Source organism: Cryptomeria japonica, chromosome 3 (assembly GCF_030272615.1).
Source record: "Cryptomeria japonica chromosome 3, Sugi_1.0, whole genome shotgun sequence".
Lineage (NCBI taxonomy): Eukaryota > Viridiplantae > Streptophyta > Pinopsida > Cupressales > Cupressaceae > Cryptomeria > Cryptomeria japonica.
In genome coordinates, this window is record NC_081407.1 from 350,978,731 (window position 1) to 350,997,190 (window position 18,460).

The following is an 18,460-nucleotide window of genomic DNA, read 5'->3' on the forward strand; positions in this document are numbered from 1 at the left end:
TTTTGATTGATACGAAGAACTATGTTGTTTCTTCACTTGCCACTATGCCAGCAGTATCAATAAAGGTTCTAAACAAAATATAATGCCTTCAAATGATTGCTCAGAGTGTTCAGGAGTTAAGGTTGAGTCATCAACAATCTATAGTATATACAATAAAATTATAAATAGCATTTTGTTTTTTCCTTTTTTTTCAACATATTTTTCTTGTATCCTATTTAGCAGGCTGTGTTTGTGCATTGAATGAAAGAAAATTTGAAGTATATCCTGATAAGACATATCTATTGTCTTTTAGTTGTTAACATTTCTGTCTTAAGGCTGTTTTTCACGTGAAATTATGGCACTGTTTCTTACACTTTTTGGGTTGCTTTCTAATTTTTCTCATAGGCGTCTCATGTGGAAACGAGAGTTTGATTCGAGCTTTGTTGGCTTCATGGAAGATGGTGCCCAATGGCTTGTAGACAACACACGCATTAAACTTGTTGGTAAGCTCAAAATAATGTATAGTGAAGTGTATTTTGATATTTTTCCTAATATATATTAAATAATGAAAAAATTTCAAATTTTTTAACTGTTATTTATATTCTTTTTTTATTGAAACTGCAAGGAGAGTACCTTATAAAATTCCTTGTAGCCTTCATATAGATGTCTATTGTGTAGTATTTTGACAAATTCTGTTTTTGCATAGAAACAGCAACTATTTTGTAGTCTTTTTTTTCCCAAATACCAAAGAAGTTGCTGGCTATATTACCAAACTGATTGTAGACACTTTTAAAATATTTTGGCATTTCAATTTGTCATTGCCATGCACAACCTATGAAATTTTCTCAGAAATTCGAGAATGGTCTATTATAGAAAACCTTAGTATGGACAACTGTAAACATGCGTAGCATGTTCTTCTCTGTGTGGTTGTATATACTATATATGACATTAAATCAAATAGAAGCTTACACATTCAAGATCTGTCAAATGCTTGCACACGAGAGCATCATTCAATAGGCTGAAAATATCACTAGATTCAAGCAATAAATAAAACAAGAAGCTTGGGTTTCTTTAAAATATCATTATGTATCATGAGACTGAAATTGGCAATCACAATTTTAATGACAAATTGAAGGTTGATAAACATGAAATTTTCAGATTCCATGATAATGTTTTGAAAATAGTGTGTAAATTTTGTTCACATGGGCCCTTCTTATGGACCTAAATTTCTAATTCACTCATTTTTTCTTCCTCATCTTAATAAAGGATCATGAAGTGTGATCCAAAACATTGATGGAAACAGAACTTAAATGATTCTTTCTAAAACCATTTCAATTAAATTGAAGGTTATTAAATTATACTGTACAGCAATAAAACACTAATAAAAAACACCAATACTTACACATCAATACTTACAATACTTACACATCAATAAGACACCAGACCTCAAGTTATCACCCTCACAAATTTCATAGAAGTCCAGCCATAACACAGCTTATAGGCCTGCCATTATGGGACTTAAATCAAGCCTCTCTATTTCCTATCCTTAATATAAGATTTGCAAATAATGCAAATTCAAAAGTTTACAAGTACATTTTAGCATTCCATTTTGTTTTCAATTGCTAAATTGCCTTCATTCTAACCATGGAGGTGGCATACCTCAAGGTTAAGTTTCACAATCAAGAAGGATACTTGTTCTATCAAAATCAACAAGGATTTGCTATTGTCTTTATCGGTTGAAGTATTTTGCACTTAAAATTAGATGCATCATTTTAATCAATATTACAAATTAACATATCTTCTAAAAATTTGAAACTTTGCTATGAAAGCCTCATGGTAAACCTCTTGAACTCATCCCAATTGACAAGTGCATCTCATTGTTCTCATTTTTGTTTGAAACATCATTCAATATCACTACCATACTTTTGGAGACTTAACTATAAATATGCTGCCATCCCAATATGTGACTGCTGGCCAAAATATTCTTCTTAATGATAACTATTCTTATAAGATGTTTGTCCAAGTAAAAGCAACAATTCTTTGTTAAAAATTACAACATATTTTGAATTTAAAAATACCCAAATAGTAAAGTCAATGGGGCCAACAATAAAGACTTAAGATTTTTTACTTAAGATACATTAGATGTGCCCTTAGCAAATATTTTTGTAAAAAGTGAGTATTGTGCCCTTAAAGTTAGTTAATGTAATTTTGGCATAGATCTTCTGGAACAATATTTGATAAAATTTTGGGCTTGCCATCAACATCCTCTGTGTTGGCGGTAATATTGTACGTACGGGAATAAAAAGTAATTAATTAGGAAGTACTTTGTTTAGTAATGTAACCGAGGGTTGGTAGTTACGGGTGCGACACTTGTCCCTTGCACCCCCTCGGTACCCTTATATACCATGTGATGTAACTTGTCAGTATCACGATTATGAATGAAATGGTATCTTTTTTGTTGGCTTAATATTGTTTGTCTGGTATCTATGGCATTATTGTTTCTTGTTAAGTATTTTGTCTGCATGCATTAAATTGTTTGCCCAGAGGGCAAACATCTGGCGTCGTTGCTGAATTAAACCTGGAATGACGGGAGCATACTACATGGAACGACGATAATGGGACAACCAGTGAGCGAGGGGACAAGTAGTAATCCCGAGGAAGAGCCGAAGGAGTTGTTCGAAGGAGAGAGAGCACTGACAAGGGATTTCACTTGCATCCTGCAGGCATCGATTGAAACTTACGTACAAAGGGAGGCCACGGCCGAGGATGTCCCTGAGAGGGTCATGTGGAGTGCCCTTGGCGTAAGTCCGGTGGTAAACCGGTTGATGAACAACTTGCCTAGCTTGTTGGCACAAGCCTTTCTTGCTCTACAAACTCGCCGAGAGGAAACCTACCGTGAGAACCGTCGGCAACAAATCCTACAACAGTTCGAAGAGAGGAGTCGGCGGGAGGAGGAACGTGATGAAAGCCGTCAACGAACCTTCAACCCTATGAAACGAAGGAATTGATGCCCGTGATGCTGAACAAGGATAGAAACCGTGTGCCGAAGGGACAAGAAGACGGGCACGAGGCAGCTGCAAGGGCACTAAGGTTGGAACAACAAGCCGAACATCGGTGACGCTTGAAGAAACTTGCTGAAGAAGGAAGCGGAAATGGCAATGATGGTTCGAGTGGCGAAGGCCAAGTTTCTGTGTTAATAGAAACCACCAGAAAGTGGTTGGGAGACCTTCCCCTCACGTTGGAAGAGATTGGCGACTGGAGTACGGTAGAGCCGCACACACCATTTAGAGATGTAGAGACCAGGAGAGAAGAGGAGACCGAGACCGAGAACAGAGATGCTGAGGATACCAGTGCGACCGAAGGTGTCGGGAGGACACAAGGGCACGGTAGTAGAAGCAATTTGTTCGGTTCAGGCTCATCACACCTTGGTAGTCAGAGTAACCTGGTGGGACCCAACGTACCAAATCTCAGCGGAGTACCTTCTGGAGGAGTTCTTGGAGGGTCGAGTTCGAGTTCCGGAGGGCAAATTGGGCTGCTGCCAAGGATCGTTGTGGTGAATCGGCAAATATTGCCTAAGTTCAATGGAGACAGGAAAGAAGACTCGGTACGGCATTGTCGTATGTGTGAAACAATCTGGTGGGCCAATGGTGTGACTGACAAGGCGGAATGGTGGGTGCAATTCCCCGCCACCCTACGAGAGGTAGCCATCAACTGGTACTCCGATGTTGATAAAACGAAGCTGGCAACTTGGGACAAATTACATAAAGCCTTCGAAACAGAGTTTCGACTTCTCAGGGACAACAATGAGATCGTGGTGGAAATCCTGAGTACCAAGCAAGGGAAAAACGAGACTGTCCGAGCGTATAGTCGGCGCCTGAAGGAATTGCTGGGAAAAATGGACAACTAGCTTGGTGACGGATTAAAGAAAAAGTGGTTTGTGGAGGGTTTGAAATCGTCTCTCGGGAGGAAAATGAAAATTGTACCACCCACCTCCTACGAAGATGCCTATAACCGAGCAATGGACTTGGAAAGTGAAGGCAAGACATCCAGGAAGAAGAAAGACAAATCCTCTAGGGAGGAGGACTCCTTTGAGGGAAGTAGGAGCGATGAGGGGTCTAGCAAGAAGGTGCAAGCCCTCTAGAAGGACATGCATCGCATGATTAGGGAATTTAAAAGTATGAAGGGAAGCACTAGTAAGAATGAGGAAGTGTGGTACACGGAATGTAAGGAGGAAGGTCATACAAAAGGCTGCTGTCCTGAAAAGGCCTTTTGCAACATTTGCCAAGTGTTGGGACAATCCACCAAAGAATGTCCCTACAACATGAAGACACGAGGGAATTGGATTCTTTTCACCCAGGAGCAGCCGTCACCCTCCGCTACAGCAGGCGCATCCCAGCCTCAAGCCAACACCACGACATCATCTGACGATTACAGAGGTAACCGAAGGGGAGGGAAAGGCAACAAAAATAATAACAATAACCGGAGTCGAATGCAGTATGATGCCAAAGGACAGCTGATGATTCAGTGTCGGGCCTGGAACCAGTGGGGACACTTTGTGCGGGATTGCCAAAAAGAGGAAACACCCCAGAACTTGTGCAGATGGTGCGGTCCTGGAGACCACGACGACACAAATTGCCCCAAGCCAGGGGTTAATCTTCTCAATATTGAGAAAACCGGTGATGATAAAGAAGTGTTGGCAATCACCCGTGCTCAGGCCAAGAAGGCCACTTATCCCAACCCCCGTACGGAGAAGGAGAGATTACAGGAGGCAAAAGCCGACATTGAGCGGGAGATGATGACAGAATGACAAGAAAATGCAGAGGTGGTGAGTACCTCATCCCGTACCGAAGTTGAAAAGAGCATTATTGGGCAAGTCTTGCAGATGGAGGTGTCGATAAGGGTGAAGGACCTTCTGGACATAATGCCACAGCTGAGGACTGCCATTCTCAGTACCGTACAAAGCACTGCACACACCTTCAGGTGTGACCCAAACAGAAGTTTCGGTCAGCCCTTCAGCTGATCCAATGTTGTTGCCCTTAAATAGTGGTCGACATCCTGCGGTGGTGGAAATGGGAATCCTCGGGATTATCCTTAAGGACACCATCGTGGACAGAGGCTCTGGGGTGAATGTGCTGCTGGAGGATACATGGCAGAAGCTCGGGAAGCCGACACTATGGCCACCCACATTCAATTTGGTGGGAGCAGACCAGCACGGTATCAAGCCACTAGGCACCTTGATGGCCCAGCCCGTGACCATTGGCACACAGCCCTTCTTACTGGATTTTGTGGTAATCCCACTTAAAAAGAAGGGCTATGATGCCATGTTAGGGAGGGTGGTTGGTCACAGCAAAAGTGAATCACAATTGGAAGAAGTACACCCTCTCCATGGAGAAAGGGGGCGGAAGTACGTTATTGATCTAAAGACCTAGGCCGTCAGTGAGGAGCTTGCATCATCCGACTCAGAAGACTCGGAAGACTCAAACAGATGGGAGTGGGATTCCTACGAAGGCAGAGACGAGATGGGACCAAATAGCGAAGGAGTGCTTGAACTCAATGGCTGCTCGGAAGACGACATTTGCTCATTGAATGGGCTCTTCCATTGGCAGATGGATGATTATGAGCTATTCCAATGCAACATGCTCCAGATAGAAGAGTTGGAGGAGAAAACTGAGGCCTGAGTGGATGAAACTCCCACACATTAGTTTGAGATAGACAAACCTATTAAGTATGAGGAGACCAAGTTAAAGGTGACCAATCTAGGAACAAAGGAAGCCCCTAAAAACATATTGGTCGGGGACGATTGGGATCCTGTGTAGAAGGCAGCAACTTTCAAAATCTTTTTGGAGTATAAGGATGTTTTCGCCTGGACATATAAAGATCTGAAAGGAGTGCCCCCTGAGATGTGTGTACATCGCATTCAACTAGTACCTGGAGCCCAGCCGGTGCAGAAGAGGCTGTATTGGATGAACAGAAACTATGCCGCAAGGGTCAATGAGGAAATAGAGAAGATGTTGGAAGCTGGCATCATCTTCCGGGTCCAGACCAGCGAATGGGTGTCTCCTATTTTCATTTCCCTAAAGAAAGAGGCTAATCAAATCCAAATGTGTCAATTTTCGGTGCCTGAATGCAGTCACTATCAAGGATCCTTTTCCCATACCTTTCATGGATAGCATATTGGAAGAGGTAGTAGGTCACGAGATGTATTCTTTCATGGATGGATTTTTCGGTTATAATCAGATATCCATCGCCGAGGAGGATAAGCTTAAGACCATCTTCATGGTGGAGGACGATGTGTACGCATATAACTGGATGCCATTCGGTCTATGCAACGCGCCTGCAACTTTTCAGAGGATCATCCTACACATCTGGTAGCCCTAAGGGAATGCATGGAGAGATGTCGGAGGGCAAGGTTGGCACTTAACCCTAAGAAGTGCAGATTTATGGTGCTGCAAGGCAAATTGCTTGGGCACATTGTTTGTAAAGCAGGGTTAAAAGCATACCTTGATAAGATCCGGGTGATCGTGGAGATGGAGTCACCCACAGATGTCACAGGGGTAAAATCCTTCTTGGGCCACATTGGTTACTATAGAAGGTTTATAAAGAATTTTGCTGATATATCCTACCCCTTGGATAAACTAACTCGGAAGGGTGAGCCGTACACGTGGGGGACCTCGGAAGGCGAAGCTTTTGAAGAGTTGAAGATGAGGCTGGTGCAGCCCCCATCCTCACATATCCGAATTGGGACAAGGAGTTCCATTTCCACGTAGATGCCTCTAATTTTGCAATTGGTGCCACATTAGCTCAGGTGGGTGACCATGGACTGGACCATCCAATCTATTTTGCGAGTAGATTATTGTCTAAGGCTGAAAAGAATTACAGCACAACGGAGCGAGAGGCCCTAGGAATGGTCGATGCTGTGCAGAAATTCAGACATTCCCTTCTGGTGACGCCATTCACGTTTTATGTGGATCACCAGGCGCTTATGTATCTGGTCAACAAACCAATCATTCAAGGAAGAATCGACAGATGGCTACTCTTGTTGCAGGAGTTTACATTCACCATCATTGTCAGACCGGGAAAAAGCCATGTGATAGTGTTGATGTGTTTTTTATGCACATGCGAACTCAGAATAAAATACCTAAGGGTACCTTATCCTCTCGATTAAAGTTTTCGAATGCTGAAGATATCGCAAAAAGGATCAATCGGAGAAACTTCAAGGTTCTGTTATGTAGGTTCTCTACTTGTGGATAAGCTCTTCGTGGTATGATGTGATTTTGTTGGAATCACAAGGGGACTTACACTCGATGACCTGAACGTCTGATTTGCTGGAATCACAAGTCCTATTTACTAACTGGAAGACAAACAAATGGCAAAAGATGCAGGGTTCAGGAAGTCTACTCTACTACCTAGAATGCGAGAAGATGGATGAACGACTAGGTGGAGTCCTACTGGGCTGGGTCTCACCATCAGGCTTGAACAATCTGACACCAACTCAGTGCGATCTTCTAAGGAATGCTTCCAATATGTTCAAATCGTACGCCATCAGATATTGATCACCATTCAAGATAATGCATGAACAATAGATGTGTAACGACTTAAGATTAAGCTCATTTTATGCCAGTTGACCACGCAGAGCGCACTTACAATTAGTAAGAGGCTAGTGGTATGGACTAGACAGATTCCACACAGGTGCATTCAACAATTTTCTTCATTCAATCTAACTATTTACCATCTACAATGAAGATTCAACAAGAGACCATGCATATTGTAAAGAAACGACATTTTTCACCATATCTTCAATAAAAAAGGGGGTTTCATTTACAATCAAGGCAACAATTTCTTGCCTTCTCATCCTACTTTACTCTAATTTCTATTCTATCAGCTTACTATTCACTATTAGCTAACTATTCACCCACTATCAACTATTGACTCACTATTAGCCTTTACAAATGAGGAACCAGGACTTATATAGCGCCCTCAATACAATTCAATGGCTCAAATCAATTTGAAATCAATGGCCGAGATCTTACAAGGAAAACCCTAATTAGGGTTTGTTACAACAAACTCAATTTTGGCCAATGAAATAATTGCAATATTTGGACACGTCTTCTCTGGAATATTCGACCAATGGATAACCAGGGTAGGTACATCGAAGTTTTTGTCATCTCCGATGAGTCAGGTACATTGAATCTGGACACGCTGAGGTGGACCAATCCAACTGAAGGAATGATGACTGGGACGCCACCTTGTCTGACACTTGTAACTTGGTTGATGTTCAATTTGGTGATGCTGAGAAGCTAACTTTAATTAACTCTTCTGAAACTATCTGCTTCTATAATGGATCCTTGCTTGAACCTCCCTTTGTCTTTGATGTGCAGGATGGATGGTGTACCTTTCCTTCAAATGCTGGATTGGAAGAGGTCGTCCTTGATGATGCTGGACTGGAGGTGTGATGAATTTGCCCTGGCCTGGTATTCTTTCATTTGCAAGACAAACGATAAGATGATTAAGGATACATAATATATTTATTCTAACATAGCATTTTCTACCCTAAATCACCAACAAGAAGACATCAAAATGAAGTTTGCTCAAGATTCTTTCCAGGGACAGGCCCTATAAGAATTTCGCCCTGGACCCTCTGGAAGGCTCAGGAGCGAAATTTGCATTCCTGGCCAACTTATACCTCTTTTCAACATTACCTCATAACCAGCTCCTCGCCAAGCCCAAACAAGGTGAAAAATAGGAGTTTCAAAAGATTTCGCCCTGGACCCTCTGGAAGGGTCAGGAGCGAATTTTCTTGGTTAGGCCTCAATTACTCCATTTTTTGACTCCAATATCCTACGGAAGGTGAGCATATGCTTGTTTTAGTCCAACAAAGTCTAGGGATCCATCTTTCTAGTTTCTCACATGGGCAAATTAGGGGATAATGGGAATTCCGCCCTGGACCCTCTGGAAGGGTCAGGAGCGAAATTCCTTCTTTAGGCTTTATTTTACACTTCCTTTACTTCAATTCACTCTACAAGGCAAGAATATCTCACTCCAACCTCAACCATGCCATAGGTATCAACATTTTAGCTTCACTCAAGGGAAAAATGGTTGATTTGGAGAATTTCACCCTGGACCCCCTGGAAGGGTCAGGAGCGAATTTCTCTCTTTGCTTGTTTTCCTTCACTTCAACTCATCTTGCAAGGCTTAAATAACCTCTCTCCAGTCTTTTCATGCCTTAGGAATCAAAATCTTGTCTTGACACAAAGAGTAAATAGTGACTTTGATGAATTTCGCTCTGGACCCTTTGGAAGGGTCAGGAGCGAAATTCACTTTTTGCTTACCTATTCACACTAAATTTCACTTTCCTCACTTCACTTCATCTGGACTCCCTCACATTGAATCCGCCTCCCAACTTGGCAACATTGGTTTGATCTTCACAAGGCCTAAAAAGTTAAATTCGCTCAAAAACCTAGCCAAGGACAAGACCTATCCAGAATTCCGCTCTGGACCCTTTGGAAGGGTCAGGAGCGAAATTCCAATTTTAGCTCAAAATTTGCATCTTTGGTGGTCAAAAATCTTTCCAAGGGATTCCAAATAGCTTCTTTCACTCTAGCCTAGGCCTGACTTCATTCAAAATTTGGATAAAAAGGTGATTTTTAGGGTTTTTGCTTGGACCCTTTGGAAGGGTCAAGAGTGAAAAACTTGTTTTGAGCTTATTCCTCCATCATTTCAACTTGAAACCACCTCACAAGGTTAGAAAACACATTTCCTCTCTTCTCTAACCCAAGTTTGATTTGATTTTGCAAGAAAAATTAGGTGATTGAAGAATTTCGCCCTGGACCCTCTGGGAGGGTCAGGAGTGATTTTCATCATTTGGCTCAATTCCTTCAATCTTGATAATCATTGGCAATTTGGAGTCATTCCTAAGACCTCCTTTGATCCTGATCCACCCTAGATTTGGCATAAAATTAAGGGAAAAGATAGGTTTTGCACAATTTCGCCCTAGACCCTCTGGAAGGGTCAGGAGCGAATTTCCCTTTCTAGCCCAAAATCATAATTTTTTGAGACAACAATCAATTCAAGAACAAACTCAAGGGTATCCCTTACCTTGGTCTAGGCATGGCTTGGCACAAATCTTGGAGAAAAGGATGGGTTTTAGGATTTTCGCTATGGACCCTTTGGAAGGGTCAGGAGCGAAAATCTTGTTTTAGACAAAAATCATCATTCTTTCAATCCCAACCTTCTTTGCAAGGTAAAATCTCATCTCTCTTCGCCCTAGGAACAAGGTTTTAAGCTCAAGCAAGGTTAAAAATATAGGCTTGTAAGGAATTTTGCTCTGGACCCTCTGGAAGGGTCAGGAGCGAAATTTCCTTCCTTGGCTAAAACACTCATTCCTCAACTCTTTCAAACATTCCCAAAGGCCACAACATGTTCATTCTCCCTTTCAACATACCTTGGACATCAAAATTTGGTCGAACAAGGAAGGAAAAGAGGTCTAAGTAGATTTTCGCCCTGGACCCTTTGGAAGGGTCAGGAGCAAAAATCATTTTTTAGGCTTGATTCTTCATTTCTCCAATTCCAAATCACCTCAAGAGGCAAAGACATGCTATCTCACTTCCATCCACGCCATAAAAACCCAAGGACTTGACCTCTTCCAAGGAAAAATAGGTGTTTATAAGAATTCACTCTGGACCGTTTGGAAGGGTCAGGAGCGAAATTCACTATTTTGCTCAAAATCCTTCACTTTTCAATGCTTTCAAACATTACCAATGGCAAAAGATGTCCATCCTTCCTTTCAAGATGCCTTGCAAATCAAAATTTGGTCAAACTAGGGAAGAAATGGGTCTTAGGTGGATTTTCGCTCTGGACCCTTTGGAAGGGTCAGGAGCGAAAATCTTAGTTTAGGCTTGACCACTCACTTTTCCCACTTCAAACCACCTCAAGAAGCAAACTTAGATCATTTTCCACCTAAGGAACAAGGATTGGATCCCAAACAAAGTAGCAAAAGAGGTTTATATTGAATTTCGCTCTGGACCCTTTAGAAGGGTTAGGAGTGAAATTCCCTTTCAAGCTAAAATCTTGATCTTCAAAATCATCCAACTCCCTCTCAGGGCAAGAACATACTAACTCCTTCTCCATCATGCCAAAGCTTAGCCAAAATAAGGAAGAAAATAAAAGTTATAAGGATTTTCGCTCTGGACCCTTTGGAAGGGTCAGGAGCGAAAATCACTTCCTAGGTTGATATTCATCTTCCTTTCAACTCATTCTCCCACAAACTTAGTCAATTCAACTTCCTTTCATCGCAATCAAGTCAAACCTCCATCCAACTGGGTCTAGGCAAGGTTGAACTAGGCTTTAAGGCCAAAGGAAGGCAAAAAAGGAAGATTTCGCTCTGGACCCTTTGGAAGGAGCGAAATTCTTCTTTTAGGTTGATTCTCATCATCTTAAGGTCTAAAAACTCCTCTTCAAGGCAAATATGCATCAAGACCTACCAAACCATGCCTTATAAGCTCCAAACTTGGTCAAGCTAAGAAGCAAAATAGAGGAAATATGAATTTCGCTCTGGACCCTTTGGAAGGGTCAGGAGCGAAATTCACCTTTTGAGCCAATTTCTCACATATTTTCTCCCCCTCATACCTTGGACAAATTTCATTAGGCCTCCTTCCCTCATGATCATGCAAATTTATCCCTTAGGTTGACATATAGCTCCAGTTTTTGCCAAAAAAAGGGTTTTACATGAATTTCGCGAGCGAAAATCATGTTCTAGGCTTGATTCTCCTTCAAACTTATTTGACCTTGCCTTAGACATGATCCTAGACAGATTTCCTTCTATGTCTTAGCCAAACTTGCTCAACCATTCTCTGACTGACTCAAACGGGACACCACTAGCAATACTAAGCCTAAGGAAGACCTTGAAGGAAACCCTAACTCGAAGCATCCACTGACTCATGCTATCTCAAGCAGAGCCTGCTATCCAGCGATCCCCCTGACAACACTCAAAATGCAAAGGCTAACAGACAAAACCCCAGAGACCCAGAAAACAAACCCTAGAAAGCAAAAAGTAGGGGTCCCCATTAGCAATGGGCCGATGTGTGAATACATCACAACAGATAGCCGACCAATTATCCATGATAAGGTCGAGGAAGCCACCAGAGGGAGTTAATGACGAATTTCCGGATGCTCACCTATTTAAGATTGCAATACTGCCATCATGGTATACTGCTATCAGGGAATATCTCTCCACCTTCGTGTTCTCGCAAGGTATGCCACCTGGAGAACGGAGGAAGCTCGTGTTGAGAAGCCGTACATTTCAGTTAATTAATGGATTGCTATATAAAATGGGGCCCAACCAGGTGTTGCATCGGTTTGTGATGGAGGAAGAGGTGCCAAGCGTTCTAAGGGGCCCGCGGGAGGCCATATGGGACCCGACACTACGACAAGAGAGGTGCCACTTGTAGGCCTATGGTGGCCCACATTGTATAATGATGCCAGAGAATGGGTAGTGGATTGTGACACGTGTCAGAGAGTCGGAAAGCCGTTGAAGAGGGATTTCATGCCCCTCACATGCTCAAGAGTTATTCGAGCGCTGGGGGATGGATTTTATTGGGCCACTCAAGGCTAGCCATGCCAGGAGGTGGTACTACATTGTGGTAGCCACAAAGTATTTAACCAAATGGGTTGAAGCACGAGCCTTGCTTGATAACTCGGCCTTGAGTACGGCAAGATTCATTTATGAGCGAATAATTACACAGTGTGGCATCCCCATACAATTGACCAGTGACCGGGGTTCGCATTTTGTAAACCATGTCATCAAGCTACTCACTATTGAATTCAAAATTTTCCATTCCTTGTCGAACCCTTACTACCCACGAGCCAATGGGCAAGCGGAGGCCACCAATAAGATTCTCGTCGGGGTGATCTATAAGTCGTGCGGTGTCGAGGGAGAAGACTGGGAGGAAAAGTTACCCTTTGTTTTGTGGGCCTACCGCACCACCTACAAGGTGACTACAGGCCAGACGCTATTCCAACTCATGTATGGGCATGAAGTTGTTGTACTAGCAGAGTTCATGGTGCCCAACCTTCGCATAGCTATTGATAACAGGCTCAGGGATATGGAGAGCCTGAGAGAGAGGCTGTATGTCTTGAACAAATTGGATGAGAAAAGAATGATGGCCCAGTGGGCTACAAAGGCAGCCCAACAAAGGAGGAAGTTGTGGCACAAGAAGCACTTAAAGCGAATGAGGTTCGCCTCGGGCCAACTGGTACTAAAATATAATGGGTGCAATGAGATTAAACCGGGCAAATTCAAAGTAAGATGGTTAGGGCCATATAAAGTTCGAGAGGTGGCTGAGAACGGGTCAATCAAGTTGTGGACACTGGATGGACAGGAGGTTCCAAACAACGTTGATGGGTCGAAATTAAAACCATATCATGAGTGCAGGTGGAAGATCGACCTAGAATCTTCCCGTAGGAATACTTAGGTAAAATTGTTCAGAATTTTAAATTTAAAAATATATATATATAAATATATATAAATAAAAATAAAAATAAATTATAGCTTAAAAAAATAAAAATAAAAAAAATCACCGTACGGCGGAAAAGTAGAGTCGCACGATTGTAGAATGGCAATAAAACCCAACCACACAATATCGTACGGCGATGGAAGAAAGAAATCATCCGTGCACCGTACGACAAAGGGAAAATCGACGGTATATAGTCACCGTACAATTTGTCGTCATAGAGAATTCCTCATACCATGCGTCGTACAACCGAAAAGGAGGAGATTTTAATAAAGATGGAGAAGAAAACAGTGTACGATATATAGGCACTCGTACGGTGGACAATTGGGAGAAACCATACCATACGGTCGCGTGGTTCATTTATGTCGGCGAAAAGAAGAAAGGACATAATCGTACGGCAAATACCGTACATCGTACGGTAGGGAACTTAGAAGAACGGCACGCACAAGGGGAAGTGACCGTACGACGACATTAGCGTTTGGTTCCAAAGGACGTACGGAAGCGTAGCGGCACAGAGGGATTTGGGGGAGCATTCAAAGGAAGCCACGTATTGGAGCAAAGTAAGCACGTGCCGAAATTTGTTCCCTAACCCTATTTTTTAATATATTTAAGGGCACAAGAGACAAAAGCAAAATCATTAATGGACCCCAACGGTGGAAAGAATTGGAAAAGACAATTGCGGCAGTTACCTGCTACAGTGCCATCAAGCTTTGCGAACAAGAAAGCTATTCGGATTCTGCTTTTCAATGTGAAAATAAGGGGTGACATGGCTAACAGCAGCAAAGGCAAGGGCAAAAAGGTGCAACCCGAAGTGCAGCAGCAGATGGCAATGAAGAACGATGTGATCTTGGACACCATTACCTTTGAGGGTTTGAGTGGAGCAGATTGTAGAAAATGGTGGAACGAGACCCCGCATGATGATCCTGTGAAGGCACAACTGTGACGTGCATAGGTACACTGGGCCATCCAGATGCCCATCTTTTGCATTAAGGATTTTGAGGTTGTGCTGTGGACCATGATTGGTGCCTATGACGTACACAGGCGACGGTCGGTATTCGATTATGAGCACCACCAGGTTACGGTCTCTTTCGCTTCCACAGAGTTTACAAGGGTTTTTGGTATTTCAGGAATAGAGGGAAAGAAAGTAGATAAGGGGCAGAAAATATCCTCAGATTTAAAGGATAAACTCTTGAAGATGATGTGCCACAACGATCTCACACATGCCGAGCTCGATAGTCTCCAAAATGCCAGCAAGGGAAGAGGCCTGAAGAAGTCGTTTTTGAGAGGGGGTATGGTGGTGCCTCCTGGAAGTGTTGAAGAGCCGCTTGATGGGAGCCAGTAGGGCTTCGGACATTGCCATGGCGCAGGTGGTATTGATGAATGGCATCCGCAATGGTGTGGTATACGACTGGGCATCAGTACTAGCGGATAGGATGGAGGAATTTATGACCCTGCAGCACAGAACCTTCTACATGACGTACCATGCCATTGGACTCTTCTTGGATGCCATAAGCCTTCAGGGTTCACCGGACACACAACACTTGGCACCACAAGGCCGTGTACACCCTGGGCAGCCACCTATATTCTATTGGGTTCATTTAGATATCATGGCACCTAGTGGAGATACACAATTAGGCAAGAAACGAAAGTGGTGGGTGGTGGTGTCTGAGTCGGGGACAGAGTTGAAGTCCAAGCCTAGTGACCTGAGTGAGGAGGCAAGTGCAGAGGACTCCGTGGATACGTCACAGGCCACAGAGAGTAGTTTCAGGATCATGGGTAGAGGCAGACAACAGGTGGAGATGGTGGCGACATCTTCTGCAGTTGCGCAGACAGCCACACCTCCACCTCCCGTAGTTGTGCCAACAGCGGCAGCCACACAGCCCCAAGGTGAGTTATCCCAGCAGGTGCCACTCAGATCATGCCTGGAGAGACAGTATTGGCAGTGTCGATTCTTGGTTTTGGGCAGGGCCAGACACCAGTGATTATGATTCCCCCAAACGTGGCTGCGACATTGGTAGCCCTAAGAGCCTCAGACGGTCGGCGTCAGGAGTCCCACGGCAGCAGTAGTAGAGGTAGGGACCAGTGGCAGGACAGTTGGTAAGGAGGCTACGGTAACATTAGAGCATCCTGGGGGGAGTGGTACCCCCTCTTAGACGAATATGAGTGCTTGGTTGAGTTAGTACAAGATGGCACCAGTAGCACCGGTTGGAGCAGCTCTCCTCTCCCCACGGTGTGAGCCGAGCCCTTATGAGATTGTGGACTTGGTTGGAGATAGCTCACTGGAGACTTCACGGATAGTATAGAGAGACCACTCACCCATCTGTGAGTTGGTGCTGAGTCCCAAGCAGGAGGAGTTGATCCAGAGCCCCCTCATGACGAGCCACTGCAGAGTCCTCACGAGGATGCCCAGGAGCACGGTGTCCTAGCATCTCTGAGAGTGGAGGGTGACAGGGAATTGGAGCAATTTCTTGTAGACATGGTTGTCGGAGCCTGGAGGATTGTAGCCTCTGCTAGGTCTCAGGGAGATGCCAGGACAAATGGACAGATGGAGCAACTGCTTGGGTTTATGAGGGACAGATGCACGACACACTTTGCTCAGTGTTTTGAGTCTAGAGGGTGGCCTACTATGGAGACCTTGCAGATGCTGGAGGATTGGGGCCTCCGAGAGCAGGTTGGCGAGACCAGTAGACAGTCACTGTTGCGGAGGATAGAGCAGGTCTTCTGTGAGACATACTATGAGCTGAGGAGGACATAGTATATTGCTTAGGTTACTGAGACCCAGTGCTAGAAGGTCGTGTTGGCACGGAAAGAGTTGGCTGCTCGACTCCAGCAGATGGAGGAGTCGCATAGGGAGCAATTGGCTCGGGAGAAGGCCTCGTGGGTCGCAGAACGTGCTACCTTGGAAGCAGAGTTGGTCGAGGAAAGGTCGGTGAGGGATGCCTTGGGGCCACGATTGGAGGAAACCCGGGAGGACAGGGCTATGTCAGAGAGTCGTCTGGCTAGTGCCTTAGAGATGGTGAAGAAGAAGCATAAAGAGGTCTTGGAAGCCGTGATGATGGTGAAAACAGCTATGGAGCAACAGATGTTGGCATTGAGTTGTCATTGATGTTAACTGGTATTGCAAGTTATCGATAGAGTTTGTCAATGGGTATGAATAAGATTGAACCGACATAAAGAAGAGAAGTATGGCCCAAGTTGATGGATGATATCACTGGTATGAGGTGAGATGCAGGAGTGTGTTGGCACGCTTAAGTGATAACCGGTAAGGCATAAACTGGTATGAAGGTTGGTTGTTTGTTTGTGATGAAGAGGCAGAATGTTATATGAATCACAACAACACCCGGTGAGCATAACAGAAAGGATGGCATGAAGACATACCGGAAGGCGAGATGAATTGTCAAGAGGATATGTTGCCAGTAAGAGTGATTGTTCAGTGTGTTGGACATACCAATAAGGGTGTGTATCAGTAGGACTTGCTGGATGTTCAAGTTTGAACCGACCCTATGTCAGTGAGTTGAATGTATGCTGATGTGTGCCTTGTGGAGCTGAGGTGGAAACATGCAAAGGTCGGTGAACTGTTCATCGGCATGGTTGTCGTGTAGTAGGTGGTCATTAAATGTTAAAACCGCAAATCACAGGTTGATGACAGACTGATGCGGCTTGAGGAAGAATGGACGACAGAGAATGATCAGACAGTTGAGGAATTGTGATCGAAGCATGAAATCCAATTGCAGATTGACCTCAAGAAAGAAACAGCTGGATCATAAATGAGTCGACAGATTTCAAGGCCATAAAACAAGGTTAGGTTTGCTATTTTTGGATGTTTTGGACAGATGAAAAACGCGTGATGTTTTATCTCCCCAAAGCAGGTGAGCGATCCAAGGCAGATTGAATCAGATTGGATACAAATTTGATTGAAGGAGGGAAACCCTAACCGTCCTAAGTTTGAATTAGTTTTTGGCGGGAAGCCTCAAGTTTAAAAGATGCCAACCTAAGACTAGTGTCATGATGCTGGAGAATGAAAGTGTGTGGGAAAAATCTGTTTGAAGGGAAAAATAAGAAAAATCTGAAGTGTGTGTGTACCGGTGAGAAGGAATAAGGAAAACAGAGTAAAGGACAAACCGACTGAGTAAGTGAAGAACATAGAGGTGTCAAAACCGGCAGAGGCAGAATCCAGCAAGGTGTGGTCAAGCGTGAATTGAATCCAGCAGTCAGAGGGAGAGAAGTTTTAGCAGAGTAAGAATCTGTAGAAAGGCATTGTTGCAGGGTGTGTGGAGTTTTCACAGACCGGTAAGATTGAAACCGGTAGTACAAAGTATTGAAGGGTTGCAAAACTTCATTTGCAATAGGGAATTTATGTATGCATTTGAATCTTCATATTGTCTTCACTAAGTAGGTGCTTAGTGCAGGGGTTGTAGCTCCTTTAGGTTGTAGCCTATAAACTGATCAAGGGTTGGTGCTCCTTTGAGTCGGTGCTCATAAATCAGGGGTTGTTGCTCCTTGGGTTGGTGCCCTAAAACTGTAATCAGATCTTTTTCATTGTGAGGCTGGATTGGAGCAAAAGATCTCCAACAGCTATTCTCACCGAGGTTTTTCCCACATTGGGTTTTCCTCGTATATTTGGTGTTATGTGATGCATTCTTGTGTATGTGTTATATTGATTCTATAGCAAATCCTTTCACACACTTAGTTTGCATTGTTTGGTTTACTAGTCAGCACTCTGTTTGTTTTATAGTGTACTGGTATATCCCTGATTAGGAAAGAAGTCTTTAAATCATTGATTCACCCCCCTCTTAGTGATCCATTGTGTCCAACAACAAATGGTTGCAGAGCGGGACCTAAAGCTGAGGATTGAGCGGGTCTATGAGTTTCGGGCACGCTTGGCAGCCACACCCCGCGCATCGGCACCCTCCGCACTAGGGACGCTTCCTCGGCCCCATTCTTAGTCATGATTTCCTTTTCTGTTAATCATC

At 43.7% G+C, this 18,460-nt stretch overlaps 1 protein-coding gene across 2 annotated transcripts in view; it reads left to right on the plus strand.

The window, feature by feature from the left end:
• Window positions 1-18,460, plus strand: part of LOC131076520 (cyclase-like protein 3) — a 114,513-nt gene that overhangs the window by 80,856 nt on the left and 15,197 nt on the right. For both annotated transcript variants that reach the window (XM_058013756.2, XM_058013757.1), the window contains one exon: window positions 385-482. In XM_058013756.2, coding sequence (XP_057869739.1) covers window positions 385-482 — 98 coding nt within the window. The remainder of the gene's footprint in view (window positions 1-384; window positions 483-18,460) is intronic.